This window comes from Panicum hallii, chromosome 3 (assembly GCF_002211085.1).
Source record: "Panicum hallii strain FIL2 chromosome 3, PHallii_v3.1, whole genome shotgun sequence".
Lineage (NCBI taxonomy): Eukaryota > Viridiplantae > Streptophyta > Magnoliopsida > Poales > Poaceae > Panicum > Panicum hallii.
In genome coordinates, this window is record NC_038044.1 from 63,285,015 (window position 1) to 63,297,966 (window position 12,952).

General features: G+C 48.9%; 1 protein-coding gene across 2 annotated transcripts; it reads left to right on the forward strand.

Annotated features, from left to right (window-relative positions):
* The first annotated feature begins 1,225 nt into the window (after window positions 1–1,225).
* LOC112883812 (protein downstream neighbor of Son) lies at window positions 1,226–8,391 on the forward strand. Of its 2 annotated transcripts, none has more exons than XM_025949046.1 (15): window positions 1,226–1,442; window positions 1,949–2,134; window positions 4,045–4,118; window positions 4,212–4,329; window positions 4,446–4,528; window positions 4,612–4,777; window positions 4,852–5,051; window positions 5,275–5,486; window positions 5,567–5,662; window positions 6,024–6,142; window positions 6,667–6,768; window positions 6,887–7,002; window positions 7,086–7,173; window positions 7,425–7,624; window positions 7,709–8,391. In XM_025949046.1, the coding sequence occupies exons 2-15, from the start codon at window positions 2,033–2,035 to the stop codon at window positions 7,914–7,916; spliced, it is 1,884 nt and encodes a 627-aa protein (XP_025804831.1). In that variant the 5' UTR covers window positions 1,226–1,442; window positions 1,949–2,032; the 3' UTR covers window positions 7,917–8,391. The 2 variants fall into 2 exon arrangements, with proteins under 2 accessions (XP_025804831.1, XP_025804832.1); XM_025949047.1 differs by having other exon boundaries at window positions 1,229–1,442; window positions 6,893–7,002.
* The last annotated feature ends 4,561 nt before the right edge of the window (window positions 8,392–12,952 follow it).

Sequence of the window (12,952 nt, forward strand, 5' to 3'; positions counted from 1 at the left end):
ACGCACTGAACACCCACAGCGCGTGTCTCCTGATTAATCCTTAATCCGCTCATTAACCAGTTGTATAGGGATTCAAATATCCTCTCGTGGGGTCTGGTAATTCCTCTGACCGCACAGTTGAATTCACTTAAATCTACCCTATTCGGTCCATAAATCACATTTCCTTCTCCGTAATATATACTGAAAGTACCCTTCTCGGAAGACATATCTGTCAATCATTAATAAACTAGTTATACTACATATTAATACACAACGATCCTAAGTTTCAGCAATTCCCAGATTATATTTTCCACATTCTAAACTATTCAGAATATAAATTATACTAAAAACAATTGAAAAATACTAAAACTATTCAAAATATAACTACCCTAAGAAATATTTCCTAGATTATAGTTATTTTCAAGTATTATACGACTAGAATAAGAATATACCTCCAAACCGACGTGTAAACAGGGCTTCACCGCTTCCTCTTCTCTCTTCCTCTCCTCTCTTTCTTTTTTTCCTGATTTTTGCTGAATAAAATAGGAATTTAGGGGTAGCTTGGGGCTTATATAACGCCGGGGGGGGGGGACCTCCCGCCCGCCCAACGGGCGGGAGGTAGGCGGGATGCCCCTCCGCACTGTAGGGCCGTACCTCTCGCCCGTTGGGCAGGCGGGACGCCCCCGCGGCCGCATCAGGGATCTCTTCGCAAATAAGAAAAATTTTTTATTCGCGAAAAGGCCCTCGGGAGGGGTCTGGAAAAAGTTTTGGAACCTCCCGCCCGTTGCCCATCCAACGGGCGGGAGGTTCCCGGCCCCACGCCTCCCGCTCGTTGATCGGGCGGGAGGTACCTATTTTCCGAAAATTTGCTAATCAGCACCTCTTTTTCGAATTTTATTTTTTTGTCCTTTTTTTTACTCCAAGCTGCTAACCATGCGCTGGGATGCAAGCTATATATATATTTTGAGGGCCCGAAACGAGAATAGTTCTCTCCGGCCCATGACTCCCTCCACTGCCGGTATCATGCCCGGCCCACCGCACCCCTGCGCCAGCGCGGGCTGCGCGAAAATTTGGCTCCCTCGGTGGCGGGGCTTCAAAAATCGAAACGCCCCGTCCCAAAATTTCGGCTCGGTTCCCACACAAGTAACCGTCCGGTCTCTCTCAGCTCCGACGCGCGCCCACCCCACGCTCCTCCCACCACCACTCCACCAGGCACGGGGGTGTTTGGTTTTCCCCTCCCCGCCGCCCCGCCCCGAGTAACCCAACCAAGCGAGCCGGCAGGCGCGACCCCGCCTTTTCAAATCCCGCCTTCCCAATCCCCACCCCCTTACCCCCTCCTCTCTCCCCCTCCCGTCCCCGCCGCTCGCCCCCGCTTCCGGAAGCTTCCAGAAGGTCCCGGGGGACGGACGGACCGCGCGGGGGCTGCTTCCGGAACCTTCCGCCGTCCGCCGCCCCGCCGTCAGGTCAGTCATCGCCTCCCTAACCGCGTCGCCATCGCCGTCCCCGATCCGCCGCGCCTCCGCATCCCCGCCCCTGCGCCCGCCGCTGCGCTTCCCCACACCCGGCCTACTGTAGCAGCCCCAAACCCTAGCTTTACACCCGCTGCCGCTCGGGGGCCCGCAGGTCCACCGGCGGCTGTAGGAGCCGTCGCCGCCCCCACCGCGGCGCCGTCGTACCGGGGCTCCCGCTAGTATTGCCGGTGAATGGGGGCAATGCGCCTTCACCGCCGCATACTATTGTTTCGAGCCTTGATTCGGGGGCTTAAGCGTACCCGCGTGATTCAGGGGACAAATCAGATCCGACGCGCGTGCCATTCTAGCCATGCTTCCAAATTAAAAAAAAACTGTACTGGTGTGGTGTGGGGTTCATGATCTGTGTGCTTCGTTTTGAGACATGGGTTAATTAGTACAACAGCAAGGAATGAAGCAACTGATATCCGAGTGTATGTCTTCGCTCTGTGGTGGTGTAGGTCGAGGGAGCGGGCAATAGAGGCAGGGGAGGAGGAAGCTGAGGGGGAGATGCGGAGGTAGAGGATTGATTGGATGCTGCTACAATGGCGCAAGCTGCTGTTGAGTCTGCTCTGAATGGTGATTCGTTCATTGGGAGGCAGGCGGGGGTTCCGAGGATGAAGAGGAAGACGCCTTCCGAACTGAGAGTAATGCCTTGCTTCACCTAATCTTCTATGTCCAGCGATGCTTGCTTTATTCTCCCAAGGAATGCACAGTAGGATGAAATGTTAATTCTATTTCAGGAGATCTCCTAACAGATTGCCATGACACAGTATATTAAGTTGTTCCTGACACATTGTACATGGGAGTTTAAATGTGATAAAATGCACTGTTTAATCCCGACTGACTTCTTTAGTCCATATCCTTGCTGCATTGTTTTGCTTTCTGAGGTATTTCCCCAATGTTAATAGATTATGCTTTGTCATTTCTCATTGACCTAGTTCAAAGATCTAGCGCGCAAGCACATAACAGCAATGTATAACATTAAATGTTGTTGTTGTTCTTCTTCTTTCTTTGTTTTTTTTTTAAGAACTGAAGAAAATAAAAAACTAGACAAACCTAGGAGGAACTAGGTGGCTTTACATTAAGAAGAAAATAGGCACCCAAATTTGCCTCAATGAGGACTTCAACCTGGGTGATCTAGGTGCGCATTCACACCCTCATCCAACTGAGCTAGGCTCAGCTACCTAGAACCATGGTTCGTAAGGCGTCGCCTAGGCGACGACTAGGTGTTGAGGCGTGCTCGGGATGGTAGGCGTCCCCCTCGCCTTGCTAGGATGCCTATGGCGTCCGCCTGGGCGTCCAAAGGCGTCGGCTGGGTGTCCTGGAGGATGAGGTGGGCGCCATACATGGCTACTGCGCGGGAAATCGAGCGGGGCAGGCGGGAACTTGAGGGACGGGCGGGAATCGGGTGTGAAATTGAGGGCGGGCGGGAATCGGACGCAAAATCGAGTGGCAAAAGGCTAGACCTGGCTTAATCGAGAGAGGGAAACAGAGAAGAGAGGTGGGAGAAGAACTCATGGCGGCGGAGCGGATCCTCCGCGAGGCGGCGGCGGCGACCCCGCGGCTCCGCGCATCTCCGCGAGGACCCATGCGGCCCCACACATCTCCACTCGTCTGCGCGGCCCTGTGCGGCTCCATGCAGCCCCGCCTCCTTTGCGCGTCCACGTGTCCCCTGCGTCCTCTGCTGATCCTCGGCCTCCAGTCCTCTGCAAGACTGCAATGGCCAGGTAATCCATCTCCAATCTCGGGTCTTCCCTTCCCTCTAGTCTGCTGCTCGTGCTTCCCTTCTCTACGTCCCTCTGCTGCTTGTGCTTGCTGTGCTCTATACCTCTATTGCTTGCTTGAGTGGTACGTGGCTCTGCTCTATGACTCATATGTTAGTGGCTGTGATTTGTGCCTCTGTTTTGTTTACTAATTGAGCCATGTGATGTTGCTTTGTGCTACGGGCTAGCTAATATAGACTTTGTGCAATTGGGAAGGGAAGAATGTATGGTACAACAGCTCAACAAAGGTATGTATATGCTACTCAATTTTGCTGTCATGGTATGTTTAGGATATGTCTATGGCGTTGCCTTGCCGTGCGCCTTATACGCCTAGGCGTTGTGAGGAGGGTTGGTCGCCACGAGTCGCCACAGCGCCTTAAGAACCATGCCTAGAACTGAAGAACCATGTTATTCATCCACCTTGTTATATAGCTGACCTAATGAAAATCTGACTGGATCATCACTTTTTTGAGAACCATGATGGACATAGGATATATGGGGAAATTCATCATGCTTGTCCATGACACTTGTTTTGTTGTCATATTTGAATTGTTCATGGCTAGGATTTATTGAGGACAGTCTGCTCTTAGAAACTACTGGAACACATCCTGATGTACCATTGTATGTCACAGAGTTATTTATGAAAAGTGAAAATATCCACATTCCTGTTGTAAGCATCATACAAACATAGGTGCACAGTAATACTGAGAGATCTCACATTGTATTCTGAGCATATTGTTGTACAAAGTGCAGATAAACACTGAAAGTGTTTCAATAATTATTTGTTGCAGGGTGAGCAACTGAAGCGGTGTACCTCGGAAAAGCTTGCAAATGATCAGTTACCTTCTTCTGCCGCATTCGATAGGTAGCTTTCTTAGCCTTGTTATGTTCCTTAGTTCCTCTTATGCTCCTTTTCTTTTGTGTGACAAAGTTGACTATTATATCTTGTGTTATATAGGTCAAGCAATGGACTCCGAAACACAGAACAACAAAAGATATCCAAATACATTAGCACACGTGTTACAGAGGTCTTTCCTGTGAGAAAAGCAAGGAACCTTGGGAAGGAAAACTTTAAGGTTAGAATTCAACATGTTCCTCATTTATATGGACTAATTAATGCCCAATCAGTCTTTTAGCACCAATATTGGTTAGTTGGTTCATTGGTTTGGTTCTAATGTAAAATATCCTGCAGGATGCCTTGCAGAGTAACGAGAAGATTTGTAAGACTATTGATGCTACAGCAGCTTCAAATTTTGCATCGTCTTCACTTACATGGTAATGATCTGACTGCAGAATTTTGGGTGTATGCTTTGCCCTATACATTCAAACTCTTATTTGGCTTCTTTACCATAATTCAGTGGTATTGGTGACTCTGCTAAGTTGGATTCTTCTGTTCCATCAACGACGGAGGCAGCGAAGCCAGGTTTCAAGAAAGTTGAGAAATGTAGTGCAAATGCTCTGCGCAGTGTATCGGAGCTTCATGTTGGTGATGAGAAGCAGACTGGTTCTAACAAATTTGATATGGTAATAACCATTCATCTATTATAATTTAGTAATATGTTGTCATTTCAGCTAATATTCGTACCACATAATGTTAGGAAAAAGTACTGAAAGGGTTTGGAGCTCGTGATGCTTTTGTGGCTTCTAGACTCAGCAACCTTAATGTACAAGTTGGTGATGCTGCACTGAAGTCTTCAGACGTGTGCCCTTCTAAGATCACCATTCCAGGGAAAAGAGCTCCTTTGGATTTTACCTTAAAGACTAGTTTGCAGTTTGTTTCATCATCGTCTGTGAAATGGTGGGTGTGCACTAGCTTCTTTTGCATTTCTAGTCTGTATTCTGATTTTTTCAATTATAAATCATACTCCTAATAAATATCATGTGTCTATTTTGCTTGAACCTTTAACCTCAGTTAGAATTCTGAAAATTATATTTGACAAATGATAACATGGAAATTATAGCCTCTTCAGATGCTGTACTGACTTGCAAAATACTGTCAACGACTCCTATGCTTGTAACAGGTGTCACAAGCTCAATACGAGTTTTGGCAGGAGCAGCATCACTGGAGCCATTGGTCAGAGCTGTCTTCGTGGGTGTCAAAACTTAGAGTACCCAAAGCCTGAGAGCAAGAAGGAATTCTTGTTCTCCAAGGCACTACGATCATGGGTCTATCCACAATCTTTATTGCCTTCGTCCATCATATCTGCTATGCTCTCATCAACTGCACGAGGAGGTAATCACTACACCAGAATTACTCCTTATTCTTTTTGCGAACACAATTCCATATGAGTGATTTACTCTTTGGCCTTGTAGAAAATGACTTTCTTCTCAAAAGGCATCAGGACTGGGAAGATTCGTTTCAAAATCTTTACTACATGCTCCGGAAGAATATGCTGAATATATTCTATGGTACCTTCTCCACATAACTCATATTATTTAATGTTCCACTATGTATGTATGCCTATATGCACAAAAAAGATAGTGTCATGATCCTTTTGTAACAAAAAACACTAGCTCATTATAATTCACGCAAAAACCTATAACCTACCTGCTTTGAGTTTTTTGCTGGAAACTCGTTACATGCTGCGAAGTTGCATTTCTACTTGTAATTCTGCAAAAAAAATACATACTGATACATTTTGCTCAAGGTCAGCTCCATCTGCAATTCCACTTTGTGTGCTTTAGTAGTTATGAATTTTATTGTTCTATTAGACTAGTAATTCTCTGTCTAACCTCATCAACCATTCTGAGCATCACTTTCTCATCACAGTTTATACGTCACAATTTGTTGCTCTCTTCATTGGTGGAAACCATTTGGAGAAAAAACAGTCCTGTAATGCCTACTTGTCACAATCTACACGTGGCCTACGCTCATTACTGCGGAAACATGTGAGTTGCTCATTCTGATTTCAGTATCTGCAGGAATGATTCCCTATGTTTTGCTTTTTGGGCATATGACTACCACACTTTGTAGTTGCTGACCAGCAATGCCACTGTATGTTTTTACTAGAAAAATGTGTTTGAATGAAAGTTGATATCTCTGGCTGTTTTTATCAATAGATATATATTTTAATTGAAGTCATTTGTCTACCATTGCTTGGTATCAAAGATGTGCATGACAGAAATAGATAAATCTGTCTGTTTTTATCAATAGATATCTATTTTAGTTGAAGTCATTTGTCTACCATTGCTTGATATAAAAAATGTGCTTTAATGAAGTAGATACCTCTGGCTGTTTTATCGATAGATACCTATGTTTGTTAGTAAAGTCATTTGTCTACCGTTGCTTGGTATATGATGGGATCAGGATCATGGGACTGGAACATTTGCTCCAGATATTAGTCTCTGTTAAGCTTGTTTTTGAGCTTTGTACCATGTTTGTCATTGTAACAATATGACCTTGCTTGTCGCAGGGTGTTTGCTTTTCCATGCCTCTTTGCAACACTGAAGTAGAGCAGGCTACTGAAGATGACCTGATCGAACTCTCAGAAATACAAAGGCGCAATCTTGGCCAGGTTTATTTTCCTTCCAATTTGTGTTCGAGAAAAAATAATTTCCTTCCAATTTCGCCTGGTGTGCTTTAATCAATATGCAGCAGAACTAACTATTGGAAAACAAACATCATTTAATAAGTTGCAGGCACTCCATTTAGATGCTCTATCTGATGTGGATAACACCACGCAGTCATTACTTGCGTTTACTGGCAATGAGAGTGTTCATGGTTTATATGACATTCTGTTGAACTACAAGTAGGGTGACTCACTATTCCCTTATCTCATTCTTCTTTTGATTCAAAAGTTCCATTACCTAATCTGATATTGCGGTTCTTCAGGTCCTTGCTGAATTCTTTATCTGCTGTGGACGTCCCAGTCTTGTACTCACCGCAGCCATTTCAAAATGGCTGCCTACATATTCCAGAGGTTGCCTCATATCTGTAGTCTTGTTTTTTTACTTCTTTTCTTTTGAGGTTGTTTTTAATACAAGACAACTTAAATCTTCAACTGTTTTCTGATAAAAAGAACCTTTTAAATTGCTTGTCAATTATACTGTAGATGCAAACTGTTTCATGCACTGTTTTAATTCCCAAGGGGTAAGCTTTGACATGGCTAGGTGTTTTAAGTCGCATTGCACAATTGTGAAATCTTATCATCTGCACCTATGTATGTTGCAGGTGAAATGCAGGGAGATGAGGCGAGCAGACATGGGTCTGCTCTCTTCCGGTGGGTTTGACGCAGAACCAGGGTCAGCATTTGCCTCCACGTCTGGTAATATCTGCTACAGCATGGAAATAAAGGACCCGATCCTCCCGCCGTGGGTTGTCTCCGGAGTCTGCACTGCGATGAGCTCGGACGCAAGGAGCTTTGATTTAACGTGAGCACAAACCTTCTCCAACCCATGGTTGCCTATTCGCCTCATGTGACGTGCTAAGGCTTTACCAATTTTCTTCACCCGCAGGATTGCTACGGAGCCATCGTCCATGGGCTTGAACGCTGCCCTCAACTCCATGACCACAGCTCCTCAACCCGAGATGGCAACTCCCACAGACGGTGGCGCACCTGTGGGCGGCATCCCTGACGCTGTCCTGGTCCCCTCCTTGCACTCCGCTTCGCTTCGGCGGCTCAGCTACACGGACGGTGAGTATGTCGCATACACAACCGTGTGAGCTCGAGCTCCAACAGCCCGCAACGCCCTGGAGCATCGTGATTGGCAGGAATGGAAGGCGGCTCTTATGGGCAAGCGTATCTGTTGTCCGGTGGGAGAAGGCTGCCGCCGTCTGCCCTGCCGGGCTCCACCTCTCGATATGCAGAAATTCTGCATTTTTCAGAGCTGGTTGTGGATCATGAGCAGGGTCTCTGTAATTTTGGAGGTTGTGTGCGCCGTCACACAGGCTATGTCACGTACGCTTGGATGTTAGTAACTTATGAGGTCTGGTTCTTGGGGGGAAAAGAATAGTTGTTGCATGCATCAGTGTTCGCCTGTGCTTGCGTGGTATGTAGCTCTTTAGAGGACTTGGTTACCTCTCTTGTTTATATGTTACTTTTTTACTTGATTTCCCTTGGCTTAAAACTCGACAATGAGAGTCCCTTTGTTGCTGTAAACTATCTTTTTATCGTTGGTGTAGTTTGTATGGATCGGAAGTCCAGTGCTAAAAGCAGGCTCAAGCGGTCAAGACTGGCGTTTGTTTGGTCGTACTACTTTTGGCCTTGAGTCCTGCCAAAACCGCCCGCTCACCTGTAGTGGGGAGCTTGGACTGGGAGTGGGAGGAATAGCTGCTGCCCTTCTTTCTGTGTGCTGTGGACCTGTGGTTCCTTCTCTGTGCTGCCAAGTGCCTACTGTACTTGCTGGACGCTCCATGCGTTGCAGCATCAGCCGGACCGGGCCCCATTCTGTGTGCAGGATCAACGCATGAGATGATCTCAGACAGGGTGCCGTACATCTTTCAAAAAAAAAGGCAGGGTGCCCTGTTCTCAGAAACGGAGACCAGTCTGATGCTCTCAAAAACTGCCACTAGTACACAAGGTTATTTTTGAAGTAACCTACTGTACAACAGCTCCTTCTTTTTTTTTTTTGGAACCAGATCCATTTCCCGCCATTTCCCAGTCAGTTTCGGTATCACCAGAAATGCGCGCGAAAAAAATAAAATACAAAACCACCACCAGCCGGTTGGCTCTCCCAGTCAAAGGGAGTCGGTTGCGTCCCTTGTCGCCACTCCAGAGATCTGAGGGGGATCAACCTGGAGTGGAGTGGCTGCTGCGTGATCATGCGACAGGTGATTAGCACGCTTCCCGAGGCAGCAGCCTCCTCTCTGCAATCTGTCGCAACGCGACGAGCGGCCGGAACCGCAAAAGCAGCTGCCACCTGCCACGCCCCTCCGCTTCTCCTCCTCCTCCCTTTTTGATTTCTCCTTCCTTCCCCTCCAGGCTCTGTTTCGCGCAAAAGCTTTGTCCTTTCTCGCTCTCTCCCCCTGTCCCCTCCTCGGCCCTCGTGAGTGCTCAGCCTCGCGTCGCCGCGCCATGAGCACCTGCGGCGGCGGCGGGGGCATCATCCCCGCGTCGCGCTTCCTGCGCCGCCGCGCCGCCGTCCGGGACCTGGGCCGCGACGCCGCCCCCGACGCCGACGCCTTCTGGACCGCCGCGCCCCGCCTCTACGACTTCTCCCAGCAGCAGCAGCAGCAACCGCAGCCGGAGGAGCAGGTGCCGTCCTCTGTGGCCGCGCGGCGTTCGCCTCCGCCGGAGCCCAAGCCGCGCAGCCCCGCTCCCGTCGCCCTGCAGCGCCAGCGGTCCCCGCGGCCGCCGTCGCCCCCGGCCGCGCGGCGCTCGCCTTCGCCGGAGCCGCGCAGCCCGTGCCTCCTCACCCCGCAGCAGGAGCAGGTGTCCTCGGGGCCGCCGTCGTCGGCCCCCGCCGCGCGGCGCTCGCCTTCGCCGGACGGCACCTGCCTGCTGCTCGCCTTGCAGCGCACCTGCGTGGGCTGGGGCGCGACGAGGCGCGTCGAGTACCCAAGCCGGCACCGCCCGGCCTCGTCTGCCGCTCCTGGACAGGTCGTCGTCGACGTCGAGGGGATGGGCCGCCGGGGAGCGGCGGCTCAGCGCGGGGACGAGGACCAGGAGAGCATCAGCGGCGGCGTCAAGAAGAGGAAGCGCCTGGAGGAGGTGGCGGCGGTGCAAGAGAGCGTCCGCGAGGACAAGCCCGTGGTGGCCAAGGCGGGGAAGTCGAGGTCCAGGAACAGGAGGAAGGCGAGGTGGAGCAGCCTGCGCCGGCGCCGCGGTGCACCCAGGCGCGCCAAGAAGGCCCCTCGGGTCGTGAAGGAGGAGACGGCGGTGGCAGAGGAGGAGAGCAGCCGAGACGTCAAGCCCCCGGTGGTGGAGGCGGAGAGGACGACGAGGAGGAGCAGGAAGAGGGCGGGGTCGAGTGCACGTGGCCGTCGCCCCGGCCCCGCCAAGCGCGCCAAGAAGACTCCCCTCAAGGAGGAGAAGGTGGAGGAGGAAGTGGCGGAGAGCAAGCCCGCCGCTCCCGCTCCGGCTCCCGAGCCCAGCTCGCCGCGCGGCAAGGTCGACCGCTGGGCGGCCTGGCGGTATGCGGCGGGCGAGGCGGCGCTGGTAGACATCCTGCGCGCGCGCGGCGCTAGCGCCGGCAAGCCCGCGCCGCGCGCCGAGGTGAGGGCGCAGGCGCGCCGCCACATCGGCGACACCGGCCTCCTCGACCACCTCCTCCGCCACATCGCTGACAAGGTCCCGGCCGGCAGCGGCGAGCGGGTGCGCCGCCGGTACAACCCCACCGGTGGCTTGGAGTACTGGCTGGAGCCGGCCGAGCTGGCGGCCACGCGGCGGGAGGCCGGCGTGGATGACCCGTTCTGGGTGCCGCCGTCTGGGTGGAAGCCCGGTGACCCCGTGTCGCCGGAGGGCCGCGCGCTCGTGGTGCAGAAGCAGGTGGAGGAGCTCGCCGGGGAGCTTGACGTCGTAAAAAGGTCTCCTTTCACTTCCTCTTCCCCTCTCATCTGTTTCATTTCAGCTGCTTCTTCTTCTTCTTCTTGCAATGCTGATGAATCATGATGCTACTCTGATTAGATTTTTGAATACAGCAAGTGGCAATACTACTTTGTGCTGAAATTGACTTGTGATTTCTGTGAACTCCAGGCAAATGAAGCAGCTTGATTTCAATCTGGTGCAAGTGAGCAAGGAAGCCTACATCTCATGGAAGGTGATCATACATTGTACCTTGATATGAATCTCATTCCTGTCTCACATTGTCCAGTTTGTCAGTAAACTTCTAGTGCAAAATTGAATATGGAATATGTGACAGTTTCTCACATAGTTGTGCATGTGCTCACCTTCCATATGTTACAATTTCTCACATAGTTGTGCATGTACTCTGCACTTGTAATGTTGTACTTATCTGGTCCTGGCTGAATGTTGGTGTCTGATTTGGATTTTTGTTGGTTACATTTGCAAGCTGCATAAAAAAATGGCAGACCAGCAGTATGTTTTGCTTGGCATTGGTCCACTTGTAACTCTGTCTCCTCTTTGTAGTTCTGAAAGGCACTACAACGATACAGAACTTGCATCCTACTAACATCTACGTGCTTTATTTGTCACATTGCTTCATTGGTCTAAAGTGGATGGATGTCTAAACAAATGACCTTTTAATCTCAATTCTGCACATACACTGCAACAAAACTTAGTGTTAAAGGTGCATATCTGTTTCCATTTGTTTCTTTTTTGAAGAACCTGAAGAATTCACACCAACTTGAAAAATCTGCTGCACAAATGCCTTAGTGTGAATCTCGTCCCTGTCTTACAGTCGTTTATTTCTGCTGTGATTTGTAATGCCGTTTGTAGTTAAGCACTTAAAATGAGATATGCATGTGTGAAACTCTTGCTTGTAGTTATGGTGTCCAGATATCTAGTTGTTGGTCGATGTTGTAGTTCTCATGAGTAGCAAATCTAGATTTGAATTTTGTGAGGTACATTGTGTTGTGCATAAAAAAATTAGCGCATCAGCAGGACCAGATTTTGCTTCGCAGTAGTCCATTTTGTAACTCTTTCTTCCTGAATTACTGCATGGACATGTAGTATACTTAATCTGTGCTTTGCTTCTCACTGATTCATCAATCCCCTTTTGATCAGCGGTTCCGCACTAACACTGGAAGATCACTTGCACAAAGATAGTATTGATATGCAATTCTGTTTCCATAGTAATTAAAGAACTTGGATAATGGAATGCTCATATTTTTCTGTTCAGTGTAGCATTTTAATTTAGATAGGTAGCTACCCTTCTTGGAGTACATATGTTCAGGAATCATGATGATCTTCTTTGCAGGGGTATGACTGTATGGTGAAGGCCAATGGCAAGCTGGAAAAGGAGGTGATGTCCTTGGAGGTATGCTTTTACCCTTCTTCCTAAGTTTAATCTGATTTGATGCAATGTTTATCTTTCTGATCCTAGCCTACCCCACTCTCCTTGCTTGGGACTAAAGGCTTTGTTATTTTTAATGTATCCATTAATTATTTGCTAGCTTAATTTGGTCATTGCCATGACTTTCTGTGTGATTTCTTTTTCAGGAGAAGTATGAGAATGCGACACAGGTGAATGGTGAGCTAAAAGAGCTGCTGCTGTTACTGAAGGTACAGCATTGCATTCAATCAATTTGCACAATTTGCGCCTCATCAAAGTAATGAATGATGTTATGTGTTCGATAGAGCTACCTTCTTGTATATATATTTTCTCATAACATTTGGTCTCTGTATTAATGATTAAGTGTTGATATGAAATACTGGATCTGTTTTGCAGGAAAAGTATGAGACTGTGCTTGAGAAGAATGACAAACTGGAGGAGCAGATGGTTGCCTTGTCCACTTCTTTCCAGTCCATGAAGGTACACTCCCTATTTACTGCAAAGAACCTTTAGATTTAGCAGACTCCTGCGCTGTAATTTCTTGGTTTTGCCACACTTTATGATGTGCCTGATTGCGTATTTAGCAGTTGTAGTATGTAATCTACTGATGAAACATTGCTTGATGCATTGGACTATATGTGTGCAGGAAGACTTGCTCCCGCAGAGAATTGGAGAACAACCCATGCTGATGCTAGCGCAAGAGCCTTGGTATGCTGACAAGCAAGAAGCCAGTGCCGGCAATGCTGCTGCCGGTGCAGGCAACCAACTGGTGAACGCTGACGCCGTCGATGGCAGCTTCAGCAGCAA

Coding starts and splice junctions, on each gene's coding strand:
- LOC112883812 (XM_025949046.1), top strand. CDS start 2,033: ATGGCGCAAGCTGCTGTTGAGTCTGCTCTGAATGGTGATTCGTTCATT. Junction 5,487..5,566: donor CTCATCAACTGCACGAGGAG/GTAATCACTACA, acceptor TTGGCCTTGTAG/AAAATGACTTTCTTCTCAAA. Junction 6,143..6,666: donor GCTCATTACTGCGGAAACAT/GTGAGTTGCTCA, acceptor TGCTTGTCGCAG/GGTGTTTGCTTTTCCATGCC.